Source organism: Mya arenaria, chromosome 7, assembly GCF_026914265.1.
Source record: "Mya arenaria isolate MELC-2E11 chromosome 7, ASM2691426v1".
Lineage (NCBI taxonomy): Eukaryota > Metazoa > Mollusca > Bivalvia > Myida > Myidae > Mya > Mya arenaria.
Genome location: NC_069128.1, coordinates 63,940,161 through 63,964,818, shown reverse-complemented (window position 1 = coordinate 63,964,818; position 24,658 = coordinate 63,940,161). Strand labels below are relative to the sequence as shown.

The following is a 24,658-nucleotide window of genomic DNA, read 5'->3' as shown; positions in this document are numbered from 1 at the left end:
CATGCCAAACTTATTCTATATTTATCACCATGGGTATACGTGTCAATCTGCCTTGTTTCGAACTAGTCTGGTCAGTAAGTTTAGAAGCCCAGTCTACATTTGAAACTACAGGGACAAACACTGCAGTCGGAGATTTAACAATGAGCTTAGGTTTAAAGAAACAAGAATCAAAATCCAACAGAAACTGAACAAGACAAACACAACATCACAGGACAACAAAGCGGATAACATAAAAAAATTGATCAATGTCTGGGTTACCAAAGAACAAAATTATCATAAATTAGGCCATCAAACCTCTTGTTTGAAGGAAACATGCAATAAATTATGACTTACAGTATGAGACATCCATAGGTGCTAAAATATAAGTTGTTGTTTTATTTCTATTATCTTTTTTTCTCTTTGGAATTGCCAAAAACTGACAATCCATTTATTTCTTCCAAAAAACAAAAATTTTCATTAAATTTCAAAAATTCCCTTTACCTTTTTGATTCTGTAGCTTGAGTGGAATCGGGAGAAGACTCCGGGCTTCTTTGGTTTTTTCTCCTCCTTCTGTTTCGGGGAACTCAGACCCGAGTCTGTGAAATTGGACGAGCTGAAATATTCCAAAATTAATCTGAAATGGTGGAAAGTGAAGGGGCTGAACAAGGGACATATATTAACAAATATTGAAAGTGGAATTGATTGGATTTGCACAATTTATTTCATTCAATGTATTGCAGTCAAAGAATACATTTTCATGTGAATATCATGCCAGGTTTCCAAGAAATGCCCAACATGTTTGTATTTAAATTGCCAACGATAATGACACAATGTGTTACAAGCTAAGAAAACTCTCAGTCAATTATTGAATAATGATAGTGATGTTGTTTTGTTTTGTTAACGATCATAGTTATGATGGACAAGTGGCCATAGAATGGTAGAATGAACGTTGCTTCAATAGAGATGAAACCATTTTGGCGATGCCTGGGTTTTTGGTGTGCTTAAGGCCCCCAATGGGCGTCAAAGAGGGTGATTTACTAGCAGCATTTAACTGGCTTTTTTTTAAAAGCCCTCAAACATCTCCTTCAAATTTGAAGAAAACTGAGTGTCAATACTAACGACAAATAAAATAACCATAAGCAACCTTTTTTAATCAGTTTTTATATGTATTTTTGGTCTCTGGGGCTATAAGATCTCCTGAATTCCTGAATTCCGCAAATACACGAACAAATCACATCCCTGAATAAGCTGTTTCTAGCTGTTTTTTTCTTTTTGAAGTAGATGTCTTTCAGAGCATTTCATGCACCTATTTACATTTGGTTTAACTAAATATCAACAACTGTTAACCAGCATACAGGATCAGGGTCAAATACCACATTGAAACTTAAACACACTTTTGAATTAAATTGTCCCCCTTCTATTGATACATGCTTTTACATTCTTATCATTCAAACTACAGACTCCTAATGTGTCCTGGGAAAAGCTCCATGCCAATATTATATAAATGGGTGTATTTTTTGTTTGTACTTTCAGCTGAATCAAGATTCAGCCAGACAGTTATCAACTGTTTGTGCCCGCATTCTGTGGCATTCTCACTCAAAGTTCTTTAAGTACAGCCAACTGCAATTATTTCAGCGCAAATTTTTGAGGACAAAAAACTAGAGTATGACTTCAAAAGTCATAACAAACCTGATAAATTTTCTGATAATCTAATAATAATGTAAAACAATAGCACCATAAGGCACTGGTGTATATCCATCCCAAAGGTACTTAAGGTCCGGGGTTGCACATGATTTTCAAAAAAATTATTTTTAATAAGTCCAAAAATGCATTTAATACTCAAGGGGTAGGAAATATATGGTTCAGGTAAGAATATAAGCCAATCTTTTTTAATGTTTTTTTTTTCTTGTACTTTATTCCAAGAAATTGTGGAAATTCATCTAAGCACATCCTGCCACGATTGATGAAACTCGCAGAGATAGTTTGCCCCCGTAAACCACGTTAAATAGTTGGGCTAAAACATCCATTCTGGTCTAACATTGCTTCTGCAAGGGAATGCCAACACTACAATTTTGACTTGTTGGTGAATGGGAATATTTAAAGCATGTGTAAGCTGACCCCCCTCCCCCACCCCACCCCAGCCAACTGGGCCTGCAAATCAATTCTGGTGTAGCTACACTCCTGCAAGGTGATGCCAACACTGCAATTTTGTTGGTCAATTGGAAAACTCTTCTTCTTCAAGCCTGACTTATTTATAGCCCAAAACATCCAAAATTGTAACACTAAGTCTTATATTGAAGCATCCAGATACCCACATGAAAAAGTTAGCTAAATAACACCTTTATACCCGTAAACAGTGCACTATGAGAGCAAAGTTATTAAAAGTAACCCACTTACTCATTAAGGAAATCTAAGAGAGAGAGTTGAGGTTTTTGCTTATTTGGTGTTTTAGTTTGCACGTGCTGCACGGGAAAGCCATTCTCCTCCTCCAAGGGCTCATTGCTGTCGTGAAACTGCGCACTACAACGCAATACAAACAAAGCCATACATGTGTGCTGTGGGTTATTAAATTGTTATATTGCAACCATGACTAGCAGAAATCGGTGTTATCGTTCTTTTTTGAATAATCAATTTTTGGCATGAAATTAGATATGTTCTACATGATATAAAAGAAATGTTACTACAGTCAAAACCTGTTGGCTCAATATCCAAGGGACCGTCCAAAATTATAACTTCAAGTCTAGCAAATATCGAGTCAAGCGGGAATGCTTACAAAAAGTGAACATAAATCAGTTCTTTACATCAAGTTCGAGCCAACAAGAAAATTGAGCCAAGCTATATCGAGCCAATGGGTTTCAACTGGTAGAGGAACCCATGACCCTGAAACACATCACTAGAGAAGACATATTTCCCATTTTAATACATTGTATTTGCTGTAAAACCTATTACTGCTTGTCATCGTTTGTTGTTTATTTGGTTTACACTATATGATCTTTATCATGTGAGAATTTATTAAGATTATTATTTATGAAGACAGGGGTGTTAAATAGGTGTAGTACGGTAATTATAACTCAAACCAAGTCCATTTAATTGTTGCATAATATACAAATTGTGACAACATCAAATTACTATGTAAATACATTCTAAATTGATTATTCTAGAAACCTGCTTGTTTAATTTAGTTTAACATTGACAATTATAACAGCTTTTTATGGGGTTAATTTCAGGGCTGTTTGTTTCAAATCAAATACGGACTCGAGGAATATTTGTAAAACCAGAGTTATGCCGTGCAGGTGGTGTGAACTTCATTAACATGTTATATTTAACTTTCAAAGAACGAGATCGAACGCAGAAGAATGAGGTACATGTAAGTCAACAGAAAACAAACCACTGTGTGACCTAAAACAAGAGAACCAAAAGCAAAAGGCAACGCTTGTCTGTTTTTCTAAGCTCATCTAGAATTATCTTAAGCATGGACCCCCATTTTAATAAGATTATCTTAGTTGTAAACCTTACCCTGCTTAAGAGTGGTCAGGTACCCACGTAAAGTTACAGGCAAAATCTATTCGATAAATTTCCTTATATTTTTATCTAAACGCAGTTAATGTCAAAACTAGAAATGTGTCCATAGGACCCCACTTCGATTTTTTGTCACAGAAAATAAGCCATAATGATTATTCAGGATAATCTGCACATATAGGATAAGTTGAGTTGAGTTGGGTTTTACGGCAAGACTGTATAGGTTATATGGCGCCATTCAGGCAGGAAAAAACTTGTTGGATCCACATTGGACACATACTTTTCAAGAATTAGATTGGAAACATATATTTTTGAAGTATTTTTGGCAAAAAAGGGCCGTAACTCCTAAATGACTAAAGCGATTTCCATGACTATCGAACTTGATCAAGATATTATGGTCACAAACATGTGTTTAAAGTTTGGTGAGGATTGGACAAACAGTTTTCAAGAATTAGATTGGAAACATATATTTTTGAAGTATTTTTGGCAAAAAAGGGCCGTAACTCCTAAATGACTAAAGCGATTTCCATGACTATCGAACTTGATCAAGATATTATGGTCACAAACATGTGTTTAAAGTTTGGTGAGGATTGGACAAACGTTTTTCAAGAATTAGATCGGAAACAATCTTCGGGACGTACGTACGTACAGACAGACAGACAGACAGACAGACGGACAGACGTACGTACGGACAAGGGCAACCCTATATGCCGCCACTTTGTGGGGGCATAAAAAGGGTACACTTGGAAATTTATGATCTGAAGCCTTATGATCTTTGTTGAAAGGGGCTAAGAGTTTTTTGCCCTGTTATACATTATCTGACCATCTTATAACCGCACATATCATACAATCATATTTTTTAATTGATATTTCTAAGTAATAAGAAAATCTTTTTGAAAGCTTATAGCTGCATAGCTCAGTTTGTGCAAAGTATATTTTTATGTTGCATTATAAACTTTCAACATAATTTCTGATATTCGTTTGTTGTTTTTTTTAAACTCAATATTTTGTTGTGAGCTTGTAAAGATAGACGCATATTGTGTACTATGTATCATTAGAGTGAATATTTGTATGGTTTTGTACAAGAATACCCCATCCCACTCAAACAATACAAGCGCTATGACAATATCTAAGCTCATTTCTATGAAAATGATCAGACAAGCTAATACGTTCAGAAATAGACAAAACATCAATAAAGTTGAACTGAAGCTTACAATAAGAAGTACGGTAGAAGTAAACAAACCAAATTAGACATAACTTATATCTCAAAAGAACAAAACATTCCAAGGAAGAGAATTTGTGGGTATGAACAAGATGATATTAAATGCAATCCAAACGAATATGATCGTGACAAGGATTAAACAAAACTGAGGTCAGGAATGGAAAACTCACTCATGTTCAGCTATTAGCTTTTGTATAAGGAGATATGAAGGGGTCCTGAAAAACGGCTATTTACTATAAGCGTTTGTATGGGAACATCGTCTAGCAAAATTCTACGTCTAGCAAAATTCTACGAACTCAAATGGTACTTGTATTTTTTATGTAAGGATTAAATTAGTAATTAGCTACATATAAATTATACAGAGTGACAGACTATATGGGAATAAAAAATATCTAAATGTTACGTTAAGTAAGTGTAGAGGACATTTGTTATCAAATTTGTGTTTGACAATTTCGGCTAATATTCAAGCCGTCTTAAATTGATAATACAATTTGCTTTTATTAAACATCATAGGTTTTTCAAATATTATTTAGTGAAGTTTTAAATACTAAATATGAAGTCCGAAAATGTATCCCTCACAAATTTAAAACAATCTTCTACTGGACATGAAACTAGTCTAAAAAGAGTATAAGGGAATTAAATATACTTTTGGTTTAATATATAAAAATGGTGAAATATATATTTTACACACAGTAAAAGTGGAAACACTCCCATAACTATAAATGCGGTTAAATGCTCCAAGCAAAGCCAGCGGTGCATTCAAATCTAAAATCTAAAATCATGTTTGACACATTTCAAATATAATTATAGGAAAACGCATCAATCAAAACACTTACGCTTTATCATTGCCCTTAAGCCCGGAACCTAAAATCAAACAAACATGTTTAATCCATAAATAACATGAAAATATCTGTAATTATTAGAAAGATAAAATCAATTAATTTAAAAACATCAATATCATTGTTTCAAATCATGTACCTTCTCCCAACTATTTAAGATTACATATAAAAGCTGTGAAGCGTTTTTACTTTGCTGACCAGGGGTGTTTGCTGACCAGGGGCGTTTGCTGACCAGGGGCGTATTCATGAAACTTCTTGAGTCATTTCCTAACTTATGAATTAAAAAATAAAGAATTTCCAAAATACGTTATTCTAATTGTCCTTTATTGAATAAAAGATTCATTAATGTTAAAAACACTTATACATTTCTTTTAATTTGAATATGAAAAATTCTAAGAAATCAACTTAAGTTAGGAATTGTTAGGATTGTAAGAAAATCTAGAAAAAAAATTTTTTTGGTCAGCTATATAAATATTTACCATTATTATGGTATTCAAATAAATTTTAACAATTAAAAAATTCCATGTCTGCTTCTGATTAAGAGGTTAAACATGACATGTAGGTCCATATTCACTAAGGTCTTGAGTCTGAATATGCGACTCAGACTCAGACTAAGAAAAGCTGATTTCTTACTAATTTCTTACTAATTGTTTCAAAATATCTATCATATAACATTTTTTTACAAATATTGTCTGTTAGATTGTAGAACAGATTATTTTGTAATAGGTGGAACGAATTTAAGCATCTTTGCTCCTACAATAGCATTTCTACAACATAACTAAAATTTTACTTTTCTGAGTCTGAGTCTTACACTCAGACTCAAGGCGTAAGTGAATATAACCCTTTCTTCCAGCATCAATAAAATCAATGTTAAGATGCACTTGTAACTCAATGAAATTACTATACCCTTGGTTTTGTCAGCGTTGGTTGCAGCCGGTATCGAGGACATACTGAGAGCCTTGGTGATTTTACCATGCGGCAGTGCCGATAAGATACGCCCATCACCACGGGAAACACTTGACATCGCCTCGAGGTGGCTACCGGAGTGGTGACCCTAGAAAGAAGGTAAAGAATGTACATTCTGGTTTCAACATTTCCCATAGAACAAGTTGATAAGGGGAAACCCCCTCTCTTGGGCAGTGCAAACTAAGGACTACCCTCTGCATGGGATGCCCCGGACATTGCCACAAGGTAGCTACTGGAGTAGTGACACAAGAAAGAAGGCTAGGATTGTACATTCTGGTTCCGAGTTTTCCCATGGGACACTTTGATAAGGGGACACCCCCATCTCCATGGGACACCCCCAACATCGCCTCAAGGTGGTAAACGGAGTGCTGACCCATGGGACCTCAGCCGTGATCCTGTTAAGCAGGGCTTACAATGGGCGCCTGCCATACAAGCTGATGTCGACATGACTTTTTGATATTATTTAATTATCACTTAGTTTCTACTATTCCATTTAGCTTGATGGTGAAAACATCTAAAAGCTGACATAAATCACCCTCGAGTTGATTTCCTGGGCAGAAACCAGTATGGGTGTTCTTTTGATAGGCCATGAGAAAGTACCCCTGGTGGGGACAAACCCACAACATCTTGGGCAGGGGGGGGAAACCTTTATCACAAGACCACTCCCACTATCACCTTGAGACTTAAATTGCTTATTTAACTTATGATCAGATCAATATACATGACAATGTTATTTGCTGTATGTGAACGAATAGCTCATGGCTAGATGGCCTTTAACATATAAAACTTATTTATTGTGATAGCTTCCCTTTACTTAATGTAAACTTAAATTTCTTTTAGCTCGATTGTGACGAAAGCTGATAGCTTATAGAATCACTGTCGAGTCCTTTTCCTGGGAAGAAACCAGTACTGGTGTTCATTTTGAGAGGCCGTGAGAAAGTACCCATGGTAGGGATCAACCCCACAACCTCTTGGGCGGACACCTATACAACTAGATCACTCTCATCCGTTGATAGCCTCCCTTTAGTTGTTTACCTGAAGTTCTCTGACTTTGGCATTTCTCATCATAGTCTCGACGTCCGCGCTGTACCGAACGTTGTTTTCCTTACCCCGAACATTCACATCAGCTGAAACAGTCAACAATACCGTGTTAGCTATTTATACCAACTTCGTAAACAATAGCGACACTTACAAAATACATGTACACTGTACCAAGTCTGGTTACCATGACATCAGCACTCAGTTCAATACAATATCACGCCTCTAACATGAATGACGCAACGCCATTGGTCCAGAACAGGTCACACGGTGTCCACATATTTATCCATATTAGGTCACTAATCTTAATATAGATACCAAAATGGTGTCCGTTTCCGATACCAAGAAATAATTATTTCCCTTATAGAGTTGGCTTCTTGATCAATTTAAACAGGTTATTGATGTGATTTATATGTTACAAGGTTTATAGCTGACCCGATATGGTATAAAAGGACAGCAGGAAACCATATTCATGTTCGAACTTCGCTCTAACCCAATATGGTTTCCTTTTCCCCTTATGTTCCATTTCTGGTCACCCACTAGAACTCAATAAGAACCAACTGCCGGCCAAAATAGTCGGTTCAAATGGCAATTGGGCCGGTTCAAATTTCGTAAGTACAATAAGTAGTAGCAGGTTGGTTACTTCATTATTAGAGATAATTCAACCGAAACTTATTGAGAACCCTAACTTAAAATATGAAAATACCTCGACTGTTTTCCCTTCAAAAAAACAGATCAGCTTTCAGAAGAATGAACAAATTTTCCTACTTTCCCCATTTTGCAAAATGCGCCTCCTCTGGGTAACCATCGCATCCCCATCACTCTTCAGATGGCGTCGGTATGAATCCCCTCCCCCACTGAGATTGCCATCGGACCCTGACACGTCTTCTCGACTTGGGAACGAGTCTTCATCCGTGTCTTCCTCTGCCGGCAACAGATTAACACTGGAAATAGATAAAGGGACATAATTGAGCATGATAAAATCAAATTATTATTCAACCCTTAAAGGCATAACAGTCAGTGTTCTATTCTGCCTGCAGTAATGGTCAGTGTTTTACTCTGCCTAGAATGATGGCAGGTGTTTTATTTCGCCTACAGTGATGGTCAGTGATTAATTCTGCCTTAACAGTGATGGTCAGTGTTTTATTCTGCCTACAGTGATGGTGAGTGTTTTATTCGGCCTACAGTGATGGTCAGTGTTTTACTCTGCCTTCAGTGATGGTCAGTGTTTTATTTGGCGTACAGTGATGGTCAGTATTTTACTCTGCCTTCAGTGATGGTCAGTGTTTTACTCTGCTTACAGTGATGGTCAGTGTTTTACTCTGCCTACAGTGATAGTCAGTGTTTTTCTTTACCTACAGTGATGGTCAGTGTTTTATTTGGTGTACAGTGATGGTCAGTGTTTTATTTGACGGACAGTGATGGTCAGTGTTTTATTCTGCATACAGTGATGGTCAGTGTTTTACTCTGCCTACAGTGATGGTCAGTGTTTTATTTGGCGTACAGTAATGGTCAGTGTTTTATTTGGCGTACAGTGATGGTCAGTGTTTTATTCTTCCTACAGTGATGGTCAGTGTTTTATTCTGCCTTCAGTGATGGTCAGTGTTTTACTCTACCTACAGTGATGGTCAGTGTTTTATTTGGCGTACAGTGATGGTCAGTGTTTTACTATGCCTTCAGTGATGGTTAGTGTTTTATTCTGCCTACAGTGATGGTCAGTGTTTTATTCTGCCTACAGTGATGGTCAGTGTTTAATTCTGCCTTAACAGTGATGGTCAGTGTTTTACTCTGCCTACAGTGATAGTCAGTGTTTTTCTTTACCTACATTGATGGTGAGTGTTTTATTCAGCCTACAGTGACGGTCAGTGTTTTACTCTGCCTCCGGTGATGGTCAGTGTTTTATTCTGCCTGTAGTGATGGTCAGTGTTTAAATATGCCTATAGTAATGGTCAGTGTTTTATTCTGCCCACAGTGATGGTCAGTGTTTTACTCTGCCTACAAAGATGGTCAGTGTTTTACTCTGCCTTAGGAGTGATGGTCAGTGTCAAAGTTAACTAAAACATTTATAGAATGGTCTATAGTAATAATTGGATACAAATTGACCAATCAAATCTCTTGAATTTCCAAACTAACCAAAATACAACCTTTGGACAACTTATCAACGTTTTATATAATTGGCAACATCCTAAATGTTGCTACTTATAATTTGCTTCTTTGCACTGAAGTATTAATATGCTGAAATATAACCTTGAGACAACTTATCAACATTTAATATAATCGGCAAAATCCTAAATGTTGAAACTTGCTTCTATGCACTGAAGTATCATAAATTATGCTGAAATTCAACTTTCACAAATAATAGGTTAAAATGCAGATGAAAACTTTTGCAAAACAATTATTAGAATGTTTATTATGCAAAACTATTCACAACAATGATTGACAGCTTTGACACTTAGAAAACAACAAAACCAGACAGAAAATAAGTGAAAAACACACTCAAAGGATCTTGAATTGGAATAAATCGCTTTTCCTTACTGGCTATATGAGAGGCTTTTAATCAAAATTCATACAGGTATAGCTTTCTGTTCAAAATAATTGTATGTCGTGACGTAAGTTTGACTCATAAACTGCTCAATTGCATCTATAAGACATAAACTAAGGAATCCAGATCTGCAAGTAAACATTACAAATCAAACTTTGGCAAAATGCAGTAGTTTGGCAAACAGATGTTAAAAAATTGCATTTTGCAGATCGGTATCATTTTTCATTCATCTACAGATTCTGAAAACTGCAGGGTTAATGTGATATATTTTTCAAAGCTACGAGTTTTAATTAAACTTCAATGACAGGCTAGGGGAAGGACACAAATTGAAGCATACTTTCGTAAACTATCGCCTTGGGTTGTTCAGTAAGCAGACTGAATTCTTGCAAAGTCGTCCCAAGCATAATCCCCCGGCTGACCAAATTCTTGGTCAACAATATATACATAGATTAATAAAATTATAATGTTGCAACTACTTCTTTGACAATCATTTTAAAACAAGTCAGTTTAAACCATTGCTTCCTTCTTCCAACCAGAGAACCTCAGTGAATGCTGAGGCTCCTGTTGTTTATTAAATTTGACCAAGGGTCAATACTCAAAACATAATTATATGTTCAAAGTTATCTAATTTGCTATACACATGTGTATATTTGCACTGCCAACAACAATGTTCCATTAGTTTAATGGGAATATCTTGAATAGTTCTAGTTTGAGTGTTTCACGATGATTCTAATGACATTTAGATCATGTGAATTAAAATCTTAATGATAAAGAATGGGCAGAGTGAATGTATCAAATGCACCCTTCTTAATCATTTAGATTTTAATTCAGGTCATCTAACTGAATTAGAATACAACATCATTGGCTGACACATTGTAAATGCAAAATCTCACACAGGGATTGTGTATCAGATGAGTGGCAGTGGGCGGACCTTTAAACATCCCCGAAATTCTTCATGATTTAGCCTAGTACTTAATAATTGCCTATTTGAAATACCATTGGCTGTAAATGTAGGTTGTATTCTTAACAATAATAGTGCCATGGAGCAAATGCCACCAATCATCTCTGGTGGGGGACTTTTCTCAGTCAAAGAGGGGGAATAACTTGAAAATAATCGAAGCCAAACTTACCTTGCTACAACATACTTAACAACAACACCCAGGCTTTGAAAATAACTCAACCAATTTTCTTCATAAACAGACAAACTAAAAAAAAAAAAAATACAACAATTTGAACAATACTTTTCATTCTTTACTACTTTAAAGCCATTAAAGACAAGGAAATGTGATCAAAATGAAGGCAGTATTACGGGAACCCCCAGTGAGGAAATAATGTAAACTAAAGATAGCTTTCTGTGTGTAAGTGATTGGGTAATCTCCGTACAGCCGATGAAATAATAATTATAGCTTTTCATCCTCTCTCGCCAATATCTGAACCCCTAGCATCGATGTTGTAGTAATCAAAAAAATCAGCCTCGGTAAGAAAAGGTCAATATTTGAAAAGAAGGCAGAGTTATGGGCCTTGCCATACATATGAGTATTGTCTCTGTCAAGAAGCCAGAGTTATGGGCTTTGCAATACATGTGAGTATTGTCTCTGTCAAGAAGGCAGAGTTATGGGCCTTGCCATACATGTGAGTATTGTCTGTCAAGAAGCCAGAGTAATGGGCCTTGCCATATATGTGAGTATTGTCTCTGTCAAGAAGGCAGAGTTATGGGCCTTGCCATACACATGTGAGTACTGTCTAAGTCAAGAAGCCAGAGTTATGGGCCTTGCCATACATGTGAGTATTATCTACGTCAAGAAGCTAGAGTTATGGGCCTTGCCATACACATGTGAGTATTGTCTCTGTCAAGAAGCCAGATTTATGGGCCTTGCCATACATGTGAGTATTGTCTCTGTCAAGAAGGCAGAGTTATGGGCCTTGCCATACACATGCGAGTATTGTCTTTGTCAAGAAGCCAGAGTTATGGGCCTTGCCATACACATGTGAGTATTGTCTCTGTCAAGAAGTCAGAGTTATGGGCCTTGCCATACGTGTGAGTATTGTCTCTGTCAAGAAGCCAGAGTTATGGGCCTTGTCACCATATATGTGAGTATTGTCTCTGTCAGGATGTATGCCAAGTTTAATTTAAATATCATCAATGGTTCTTCAGTTGTGTCCAAGGATACAGTTTTTGCACAATGAGGTAGATGCCGACTCAAAGGCTTACATAACAATACCTGTTTTTCTTTAAAAAAAATAGACAAGCTTAAATCCATGACAAGAATCTAAAGAAAAATTGTATGTGGCCTAAAATAAGATGTTATCTCCGTAACAGATCCATCACTGGTATCCTGTCTTCCCCTCCTGTCTGTCGCTCCGATAACTTTCAGACACTGATGCCAGAATATACAGCCCTCTAGGAAATTACCACAATCTTTTCAAGGATCTTTCAGGATTTTCTTTACATTTAAGAAGTTCTGTGAATGAAAGTGTTTGTAATTTACATAATGCTTTTAAGCTTCATTTAGTTTGCTTATTGAATAACCTTACTGCGCATGTGTTGTTTCAATTTTCGAAGCAGCTACATGCCAATTTAGACCACAACAAGCAGGTGCGAATGCTTGTCTGTTTTTCCATGTAAATCAAGTAAATCACGAGGCATAATTCTACAAGCATTTTAGCAAAAAGTGATGGAACTTGCTTCAAATAACTTAACAGTTTCATTTCAATTTCTTTAAAGGTTTCTGGTCAACAGTACTGTTTTTGCACAATGAAGATGTCATCCACAGGCCGCAGTATGACAAATACTAGTACCTGCACATTTCTTTCTGTGAAAATCAGAGGGCTTACATACTTCTACTGCCATTTTTAAATCAATATATCAGACACCATTTTCATACATCAAAAATTTAAGACCAACAGAGATTGTGCTGGTTTCCGTGTCAGTTCTGATGTAGGTAGCCGCAGGTAGACCCATAGAAAGTTTGCAATATGCCAAGATCTGCCAGGAACTGTCTAGGGCTATTTCCCCCATGATCAATCTTTTGATAACAGCTGATTTTGTGAAAATTACTGATTCCATACAACACATTTATTCTGTAATTTTGAAACATCAAGTATGTTATCGTTTTAAAGATATTTAGATGATGCTTTGTATGTACACATCATATATGTAATGTTTTTAAAGATCTATTGCATGTTCAAATTTTACAGGTGGTTTATGTTGAAAATGACATACATGGATGTAGTTGACCTGGCTGCTGGCCCTGGGGGAGGGGGGGGGGGGTCAACTTAAGGCCGCCAATGTGATTAAAAGGGGACAAAGCCCCCTGCCGAAGAAGCAAAACTGGCTTTTAAGAAGCCCATTCAAGGGCTCTTCTGGATTAAAATTTGAAGCAAACTTGAATGTCGATCAATACTAACAACAAAAAAGTTACAACCAAAAGCAAACACTAATCTCTTTTTAATCATTAAAGAAATCTGATAGTCCCTAGACCAATGCTATCTAATAATGGCAAACAAATTACAGTTCTGAAATAGCCAAGGGCCATAACTCTGGCAAAATTTAAAATTTAGGAATAATTAATCCACAGGCACTTTGTCTTGGTGATGATAAAAAACATCATTAATATTAATTTTATGGAAGAAGCATACACATTTTGGAAGGTTTGTTAATAATAAAATGTAAATACAGAGGTAATAAAATCAGGCCCAGATCTTTTTTATTTCTGAAGTTTCATTATATTCGTTTCATCTGGAGTCATCATAATTATATAGAGTATACTGTACAATATAACTCTAACAAAAGGACAATAACTCTATTAAAAACTGCATCAAAACACCAAAAGGACAATTAGCTAAGGACAGAATTGTATGTTATCTGCACCTGTTTTGGCCTTACATGATACATAAAATAATTATACAGAAAAACTGTGATCATTCGAGCAGGTAATCATTGGAGCACAAATGATCGGTTGCAGTCGAGGCTTATAAGTTTCAATCATTATTCCTTCTATTTTCATATAAAATATACTCATAAACTAAACCTCAATAAGTCAATGACTCGAGCACCTGATGGCCGGTCCAAAATACACAAATCATGCACAATACTTTATGATGTAACCTTAAGGTCATATTAGTTTTACACATTTTCCCCGAAAAGCAAACAACCGGTATGACGACTTCAAACTTTGAAAATACATTGTAAGTCATTACAAGTAACTAAAATGGAAGCTTGAGTCTTTGGAAACCTAGTATCACTCAGAGGTTTATGCTCAGATACCAGTGTCCTTGAATGATCGCAGTTTAACTGTAATATCATCTAAAGTGTTATCTCAAAACCAAGAGTCTGGCAGCCGTTCATCAAAAACAAGAATCATCCAAATGGTTCTCAGTATTTAAAATCATCAGTACCAGCTAATGTTTCTAGATAGCACCCCTTCTCCAAATCAAACGCATATCTGAGAAATAAATTAACCAATTTTCCAATGATTGATTTCTTCTGTTTTCTTATAAACTGTGAATACAATCTCCTCTCAAAGACATCCTCTGCCATATGGTTTACCACAAGTTCAACTGGATCAATTCCCCAACAAAAAACATTTTGTAATTAACGATCTTTAGAGCAAATTTGTTTATTTTGGAAACATACTATGTCAGTTTTAATTATCACATAAACCTAATTTCACATAATTTGTTTGAAATTTACCTACCAGCTTCTGTGTACTCTTCATTAAAATAAAAGTTTATAGCTCAGCACCAAATTTAATGATCACAGTTTCAGATGGTTTCAATAAAATTTTCTACAATACTTTTTTTGCACTCTTAGAACATACACTGAACTTGCATATTTTGATATCACATAAATGTGATGTTTCATCTGATTTCAATCAAACTTTCTACAGTTTGGGTGTACTTTTAAAGTTTAAGTTTGATTTAAGACTTATTGACAGTAATATCAACTAAAGAAGGCTTAAGACGGCATAACATTTTTTCGAAATACCTACCAGAATTTGAGAAAAATAATTTTCTTGGCTTATTTCTAAAATACATCTGGCTTGGATAGAAAGATTTTAATTCTATACAAATGAGTAAGATATATAATATAGACAATAAACCTCATTTTTATTAAAATTAATAATTGCTACAGGTAGTAAAAATTATATTTGGCCAAATAATTAACACCAAACATAAAAAAAACCTGTCTTAAAATTAAAAGTACACAACATTAAAAAGAGAAGAAAAGAAGAAAAATGTACATTTCATTATTTTAAAAGTGCATTGGCTAATACATGTACTCAAATTATCGGTTGTCTGTTAGGGCAGAGCTACGCGCACTTGCTTTTCACCGAGGCAACCTGGGTTAGATTCCAGGCCTTGGCACATGAGAGATTGGTTAGTGCTTGGTCACCAAGTCGGACAATAGGGGGGGGGGGGGGGGGGGGGGGGGTTCCGGGTTCTCTGATTTTTCCCACATCATAAGACCACACTTCCGCCAGATATTGTGCCAACGAGAGTGACTTAATAAGTTATCATAACTTTCTTCACAATCATTGTAAAAAACTATATATTGTTCAAACTAAATATAACATCAGACTTCTTTTTTTTTCAGGGAAAATTTTGTACAAAATCTTGAATTTTCGTTTCAACATGTAATACATAAAAATTAAAATATCATGTTTTGCACCGGACAGAATTATACATGAGTACAAGCATCAATATTTGATATATTATTTTTTCTCTTTTCACCTATTTTTTCCCAAGATATCTGCATTAATCTTCATGTCTGAAGACAGCCAAGACACGATGACAGATTTGCCTTCGGAAAAGATTTAGACCTGCCAAATTTTCAACTATTGTTTATCATTCAACTTCCTTGAGCACTGCAATGCCTGTATAATACCAGGTATGAAACATTCCATTCCTCATAATTGTTCGACTTACAGTTTAAGAATTTCATTCATTTCTTCTGTTCAAACTCACATATATTTAGAATTGCATTATTTTCTTTGTTCAAACTTGCAGCTTTATAATTTCAATATTTGCTTCTGTTCAAATCTATTTAGAAATTCATTAATTCCTTCTGTTCAAACTCACAGCTTTATAATTTCAATATTTGCTTCCATTCAAACTCAAATATATTAGAATTTCATTATTTTCTTTTGTTCAAGATCACATATTTAGAAATTCAATATTTTGTTCAGACTAGAATTTTATTATTTTCTTGCATTTATTATACGACCAACACAGTGCTGTAGTGTATGTCAATGCTCCTTATAATACCTTTTCAGTCAACTAAGGGGAATAACTGGACTATTATCTTACCCAGAGTTATGGGACTAAAAGCTATTTAATTGTATTTTCAAAGTGAACATGTGTTCCAATTTTCATAAGAATATCATGAAGTAATAAAAGCCAAGGTTTAAAAGTTATTGAATGATAATGACCACAATGCTAACATTGACAACATCAAGGACATGACGTTACCTCAACTTCATTTCTTCAAAAAAACATACAAGGTCAAAGTCAAGGGGAAAAATAAGACAAATATCTTATATAAAGTCACAGTTAAAGGCCATGCAATATAAGTGTGGATTATAATTGTCATTCATAAAATGTGCTTAAATGATCATAGAAATATCTTGAGTGAGTTTTGAGTCATGGCCTGGAAGGTAAAGTTTGTGCATCCTGACAGGGGCTTTTAACCTGAGTTATGGGGCATACACCATAGCCCATTTTATGGGGGAAAACACACTCTTTTTTCATTTTTGAACAAATGAAGTAAAATATAAATGAAGCAGTATATTTATCACTCAGAATCATCATTTTAATGAATAGTGAAATTCTCATAATATAAAACTGGCCATTGGTGATTAGTAGCCGGTTATTGGCTTCGGCAAAGAAGGGTGAAAAGGTGATGGCTGATGACACATATGCTATGACATCATCTTGCCTCTTTTTCTTGGCAGATACAGACACAAGCAAAAAATCTCACCTAAAAAATATTTATGCACTGCCTTAATTGTTTTCTACTTACCACTGACAGACAAATAATTTTGGATTGATGAAAAGTCAAAACTGAACTTGAAGCAACCAAATACCTTAGGAGCAAATAATTGCTTCATACCAGAGAAAGGGTCACTAGCAAGTCAAAATTCCAGAGCTTCAATGAGCAAAACACACTAACCAATGTCTGGCACTATAGTTACCAATTTCAGCTGACCTTAGACAATTAGGCCAAAGAAAAACCCACTTTAGAATCTCACCTGCATTTAAAATTAGACCTTTCACAACCTGAATGTTGATGATGAAAGAGGGACGGACAATGCACAAAAGAGAATTTTATGACCTAAATATTGCAATAGGTTAAGGTACGCTTAAAAGTTGTAAGATGTGTGGATGGAGTATATCGATGGCCTCAGACGCACACTTTCAAATGTCGTAGCTACAAAATCCCACGTTTTCAGTAGCAAAGTTTTTAGTATTTAATCTTGGTAATTTGATCACACGTTTTTTTTTTCCAAAATGCAGATGTTACAATTGTTGCAGTTAGAATTTCTGAGGGTTCGGCATTTTTGCTTCTCTGTGAGATGTCCAATCACTGCTCAACATTCTAATCACATGATACAAAACCAATTTCTCATTGGACTATTTACTCGGCATTTTTCAGTTAGATGCAGCTCGCCTATACAATTTTAGTGATGTAAAAATTCCGAAAAAGAAAAACTGCAGCTTCGGCATTTTGAACTGAGGTCATCGATATATTTAAAATAAAAAGCATAAGATTGAGGCTTCAATTTTGAAGAAGTCCCCCATTTTCTGTCCGATGAGAAATTTTTCCAATTAGTGTTTTTATTCAATAATAGCATGTGGGGATGAGAATAAAACATCTCTGGCCTTACTGACAGTGATTTATGAGTGCCATGAAAATCAGCTGCATTTCAGCCAAGTCCCACTGACAGGGTTCATCATAACAAATAAACAACATAACTCTTTCATGTTTTTCTCATTGTCTGTTAGCAGTTAATGACTAAAACATATTTACAGTCTGATATATTTCGAGATTTGTTACTTTCTTGCCTCTATAGAACAAGATGTTAACAATACAACATTGTCTTTTGATTTTCCATGTATTTTATGACAATGCCACGTTTTAGAAAAACTTTGATTTTATTTATTTCAATTTGTGCTGTCATTTATATTTTACAATGATTGTGAAACAAGTTATTACAGTATTATATTAATCACTTTCGTTGGCACGCTGTTAAGTGAGAGTGTGGTCTTGTATTGTGGGGGGGAAACCAGAGAGCCCGGAGAAAACCCACTTGTCAGAATTGGTTACCCACAAACCAAACTCACATGTACCCAGGCTGGGAATCAAACCCAACATGCCTTGGTAAGAAACAATCACACCAACCACTGCCCTTACCAGACTACCTAAATTCTATGACGTCCAAACCTTATACCATACAATGTCATAAAACATTTTATAAAACCTTCATTTCATATATTTTCAAAAGATTTTTTTCTTGTTAAGTTAATGTATAGTCTTGTTGGGGGAAACCAGAGAGCCTGGAGAAGCCCAATTGTCGGAATTGGTTACCCACAACCCAAACTCACATGCGCCATGGCTGGGAGTCAAACCAGGGGTGCCTGGTTGAGAAACAAGTGCTCTAACCACTGCCCTAACCTAAATTTTTATAAAGTCTAAACCTAAATACCATACAATGTCATAAAAATATTTTACAACACCTTTATTTTATACATTTTCAAGTGATTTCTTCCTTTCATTCAATTTTCAAAAAAGATAAGTCGATTTTTATTGAATTTATCGTCTAATTTCCCAGAAATTCAATACCTGTGTTCATTCATAGACTGTAAAATACATTATTTCAACATTATTGACAGATAATACGAGCATATCACTAAACATATTACCATTATCTATCATTTTATGAAAATGTTCAGAAAAGAAACATTTCATGAATTTTTACTGCAAGTCTGTTTTATGTCAAAGGTAAATGGCAGAAAAAGTTCCTCTTGAAATATAGGCTGTAACAGTAAATTCCTGCATTAGAAAGCAGCATATCGAAACAATTTCCTGGTTGCATCTGTGGCTTGGAGGGAATTAAAATGCTGCGTCATAGGGAGCTATGTTGTGTTACCATTTCCTGGTTTCTCCTTTTGTTTACATCAATACTTAAATTTTTAACATAATATAGAAAATATAAATGTTCACATGGCACAGGTGTTCTTTTTAAATGTTAATGACATTTTTACTGTACCTGATTTTTTTTAATGATATCTTGAATACGATTAAGATTTTTTAAGTTAGATATTAATATGTCATGTTTGAAATTAAAGTCTGATTAAAAACACTGATGCAACAGCATTTCATTTTTTCAATAAAATATGTCGATAAAAAGTTACATCATTGAAATGAAGATGTGTTGATAATATGCTAGACATAGCTTATATTCATCTGTATATGCTAAAGCAACTGTGCACCAGATGATCAATTTGCAAGAAAAAAAGAAAATTGTCGAAAACCGTCATAAACTTGGTATTAATGTGTACAATGCATTGAAACTTACTAACTGAAGAACCACATAGTTTACAATTTATTTAAGTTTAGCAGTAATTACGTATTTTTCCATTACAAAAGATTACTGGGTATGTCTACCTAGTAGAATTCATTCTTTATGCATGATTGGCTAGTCGGTGTTATCACTTGATATTACCGAGTGAGGGCTATAGCCTAATTATGTCACCCAATTAGAGTAAGCTGTCGTAGCTCAGTGGATACGACGCTGGACTGCAATTTGGGCGACACGGGTACGAACTCAGTCTCCGACACAATTTTTGTTTTACATTTTGGTACTTTTTTTTACAATTATGATATCAAAGCATAACACATTATATTAAATAATTGTCCTGAGATTCGTTACAGAAAACTTTTTTTTGGTGCCAATCTGGTGTACCGTCCCTTTAAGATATGGGATTTCTTTATCTGCATTTTTTTAAATCCAATCACTGATTTTCCTCTAGAAGAATGACCATAGTCTCAATGAAATAGACAAGGGCACCAGATGAAGATGGCACTGCTCATCTGTTTTTCTCTGTTCATACGGTGCACATCGCTACATAATATTTGTTTCTTTCAGAAAAATGGTACTTGAAACATATAGGATTACAATCTTTGTCCGCAACCCCCCACCCTCCCTTTATTTCAATCATACAGGTACTTCACAAATGTCACAACTCACAGCAATTTCTGGCCAAAATATTGTGACCGTCAAACAAGATTAAAGGAAGATAATTCAAGATTAATTGATGGTCAAACTAATGTGATGTGAAACTGTGCAAGTTATGTAGGGCATGAAATATATAGCAAATCCAATATGGCCACCAGTCAGCCATCTTGAATCTGATTTGAAAATAATCAGTTAATGCACCACACCTGCTTAAGCCAATTATTTCTGTGAAGTATCAAGAATTTTATAGATGCAACACCAACTGTTGAAGAAGAGTGCAATACAAAATTATCCAATATTGCTGGCAGTCTGCCATCATGAATGTGATTGGAAAACAGTGTGTGTGAATGACTCATATCTACGAACAATGCTGAGTCACTGTAAAAAGGTAGAAAAATCGAATGCAATCATGTTGGCGCTAACAACATTCTCAATGTGCACTAATAGTACAAGAACAAAGGGTCATAACTCTGAGAAAGATAAACAAGACAACTAGACAGACAGCCGGCAAGCACATCCAATAATCCTACCACAAACTACTAAGTTTCATGAGATTATCAATAACAGTTTTCCAGAAATGGGCAACATTAAAGTTACTACTAAACAATTATGAGGTCAATGATTGGTTGCTGCCACAAATGCTTTAACAACAGCCTTTTTTAATTTTCTGAAGATCAAAAAAAAACTGTGATATATGATGTTATAAAATCTAAAGACAGCATTAAATTCAGCTTCTTCAAGAGAATTCAAAGAGTTCCTTCCATCTGCCTGTGTGCAGTTCATGTTCCCATAAAACATAAATAACCAAGATAGTTTGATAAGGGTCTTTTAACTGGTTCATGAGATGGCTGACAAGATCTGCTAAACTTAACTCCAAGCACGATGAAGGATATGACCTGGAACCTGTTCAATAAACTCTAGAAACGCATCCAAAATGCATTAATATTGAATCAGGACACAGTTGAAAGATTTAACAACTTAGAGAAAATCAATTTCTAAAACTGAATATACTGGTTCCTACCTCTTGTTAGCATGTATGAGCATGTTGTTGTTGTCCGGTTCCCTTTCTTGTAGTACAGGGGGTTTCATTGGCTGTGGACTGAAACTACGGCGACGCACCTGTGGAACGTTGCCCCCATAGAAGTCTGCAATGAGTAACCAGGAAAATAAATGGAGGCGTAGCATTTTTTAAATATTTTTTATGGTAACAATTTCTTCTTGTTTTACTGTAGGGAAGGTAGGAACAGTTGTTTCAAATAAAGTTTTAATGTTCAGTAAAAATTTCTGTAATTCACCATGTGTAAGTCACATTGTGTCCAATCCTGAAAGCACGATTTGATTTCATAGCAAATCAGATTAGGCATTACAAACAATGGTCTTGATTGGTGTGTATAGATTAGAGGCTCAAGATATTAATGATCGTAGAAAGTGATAATTCAGATTTATTCCCCTTTGAAACTTTCTTATAGCTGATGAATAAAATATTACCACAGAATGGGAAATAACTCACTTTGGGGTTTTAAATTTTTCTTAGTCTTACATCTGATCTAAGACAGTTGACCTTTCATTTCTGTAAGTATCTCACTATCCTAATAGTTTTATTTGTTATTTTGAGACTTGCCATGTTAATGCATATGACTACTGTCTATTTTACATGCAAGTGTTGTATAATGCACCAGTCAATTGTAAGCACAGCTACCCCAGATCTTGGGAACAGCAGGGACTTTCACTTTCGGTCCAGGCAACCCCGGCTAAAATCCCTGCACTGCAGGGATGAACTGACGGTAAAATCCCCGCCAAATGCCCCCGCACCCAAGGGACCTTAGGTTAGGCCCATTTCCCTCTCTATTTCTACCACAACATTCACCCGGCACTGCGGAGCTGAAAGGTTTAAAAAAAAAACAACATTTCCCCGGCTATCATCGGTATACCCCGGACCTGGGGGGGGGCCGTGGTTACAATTGACTGGTGCATAACACCTATACAAATTTTTATATCAGTGAGCGGGCCATTTCTGTTGTCACAACCCAATTTGAATTTGAAGTGATATTTTTTAAATAGTGGTGTGTTGAACAACGTAAGATAAATAAAGAAAGATGTGAAAAGACTTATATTGTTTTCCATTCAACAGTTATATGATGCCTAATGTTTTCAAGCATTGAAATGTTGTTTATCCTCAATCACAATGTGACACATGGGACATTCACATATTCACATAGACATTCATTTGTTAATACCATTCTAAAATTCAAAAATAACTTATCCCTTTGTTGAAAACATCCAATTCAATGCTTTATAACATATTTTCATAAAAACTTCACACCTGAGAATGGCATAAACTGTTTTGAGAAAATAATATCATTTTAACAATTATTTTCATAAATCACAGTATCATGTTTTAAGATTAACCAATATTCTGTGTCACAATTATGACTTTGGCAATTTTGCTTTTCATATACATGTAAGAATATATCTTACAAAATATTTTTTCTAAAATTATTAAAAAAAGTGAGTCTTGTATTCAGTTCAGCTGGCGTGGCATTCAATATGCAACTTTAGTTAATCTTAAGGCCATACATCATTGACTTCATTCAATTTTTTTTCAGTCAACTGTCACAATTCTTCTTTTTAGCTAAAAGAACACTTAATTTCCCTATCTCAGGGCCAAGGTCCCCATTCCCATATGTAGAAGGACAGCTCTGGGTTCTATATGAAGACATTCGAATTTAACAGAGTTGAGCTCACCATTAAGAAACCGATCATATTCCTGAGTCTCTAGGCCAATGTCTGTGGAGCTGTCTGTTGTAGTACCGTCAACTATGATATGGACTCCGTCGGAGCCGTCAGCGATGTCAGGACCTGAAGAATACACGTCCCCCGAACACATGGATGCAGGGCTTGCGCCAGAGTCCCCCACATTGTCATCCGCAAGGTCCACCATAGACTTGTGATGGTCTAAATAGGAGACAAATAATGAATAAATGGCATGGAAACCGTTAAATGGATCATTTGGAATATAATTTTTTAACAGAGGTATTTTGTCATATCCTTTATAGTAATTAAAAAGATAAATTTGATTTCAGTGCTAATCTCAACATTTGGCCAAAGCATTCATATAAAAAATATGTTTCTTTAGTTTCATATTGCTTCATCTACGAGGCATAACATGGAGTTGTGAGAGTTGAGGATCGGGCTGTAAGTAATGAACGAAGCTTAAATTCCAAATAATAAGCATACCTACAGTCAAAAGTAGATGTTGTTGGGACCACTGTAAACTTTGAGGTAACGAACATTCAATATAACCGAAATACAAAACATGTCTAATTAAACCCAAATTAAGTTGACATCATTGGAACATCCAGATTACAGAGTTCGACAAGAGGAGTTTCGACTGTACTTCATTCATGACATGAAGAGCATAATTGCGCTAGATTCTCTACCCAACCTAGGTCCAACTATCATAATTTTTAATCAATATAAAAATTTCCTACCTGCTTCATCTATAACCGGAAGCGGGGAGTTTCGACTTTCGTTGTCGAGGGATGGACAGGATGTGCTGAACCGCGCTAGGTTCTCCGCACGCAGGTCCTGGAAAAAAACATACAGCATAAATAAAGCTGTTTTGTTCATGTACATCTATTTATAAAATTCTTTTTTTTCTCTGTTTTTATTCCGCTTATTTCTTTGCATACAAAATCATGTCAAATTGGTGAACAGTAGAAATATTACACATACAATAAATGCATTAAATCTGCATAGAAATGTTTCGTAACTCAACTATAATTGTTTCCTAAATTCTAAGTTATATATATTAATTATATTACATAAGAAATATTAAGTTAGTCAGTTGATTTTTGAGTTGTATAACATAAAGCGGTTTGTTATAACCCACATATACCATAAGACAGCAGCAACATAATAAGCTTTAGATCAACCGAGATTTAATATAAATATTTCTTTTATTTCATATTTATTTACATCTTCTTTTTTTTTCCGATAAAAAATACCTTAAAAAAAGCTTTAAAAATAAACCAAAATATTTTTGTATACATTTCAGAAGTAAATTGATTCATGCGAACTATGCAAATATGAGATATGTGTTCAGAAAACAGTGTGTAGTATAGAAAATATGTATGACCATATTTAAAGATAAATTTTACATTAAACATTTACAGATATATGAAATAAATATTATGACTAACTACCCAGTTCGTATCCTATATTATTAATCAACTATTACATATTTGACGAGATACAGAGACAATTGCTGTACCAATACCAGACAATTGAAGACAATGCCAGAATTTGCTCAATA

The 24,658-nt window shown here is 35.1% G+C and overlaps 1 protein-coding gene across 7 annotated transcripts in view; it reads right to left on the bottom strand.

Annotated features, from left to right (window-relative positions):
* The window catches only part of LOC128240241 (rho guanine nucleotide exchange factor 28-like), a 115,922-nt gene that overhangs the window by 43,833 nt on the left and 47,431 nt on the right, over window positions 1–24,658 (bottom strand). For 5 of the 7 annotated variants that reach the window (XM_052956775.1, XM_052956779.1, XM_052956777.1 and 2 more), the window contains 10 exons: window positions 23,835–23,931; window positions 23,089–23,298; window positions 21,365–21,488; window positions 8,332–8,507; window positions 7,561–7,652; window positions 6,466–6,613; window positions 5,557–5,584; window positions 4,891–4,935; window positions 2,377–2,499; window positions 481–592 (listed from right to left, as the gene is read on the bottom strand). In XM_052956775.1, the coding sequence (XP_052812735.1) occupies window positions 481–592; window positions 2,377–2,499; window positions 4,891–4,935; window positions 5,557–5,584; window positions 6,466–6,613; window positions 7,561–7,652; window positions 8,332–8,507; window positions 21,365–21,488; window positions 23,089–23,298; window positions 23,835–23,931 (1,155 nt within the window). The remainder of the gene's footprint in view (window positions 1–480; window positions 593–2,376; window positions 2,500–4,890; window positions 4,936–5,556; window positions 5,585–6,465; window positions 6,614–7,560; window positions 7,653–8,331; window positions 8,508–21,364; window positions 21,489–23,088; window positions 23,299–23,834; window positions 23,932–24,658) is intronic. The other 2 variants (XM_052956778.1, XM_052956781.1) reach the window with 2 other exon arrangements.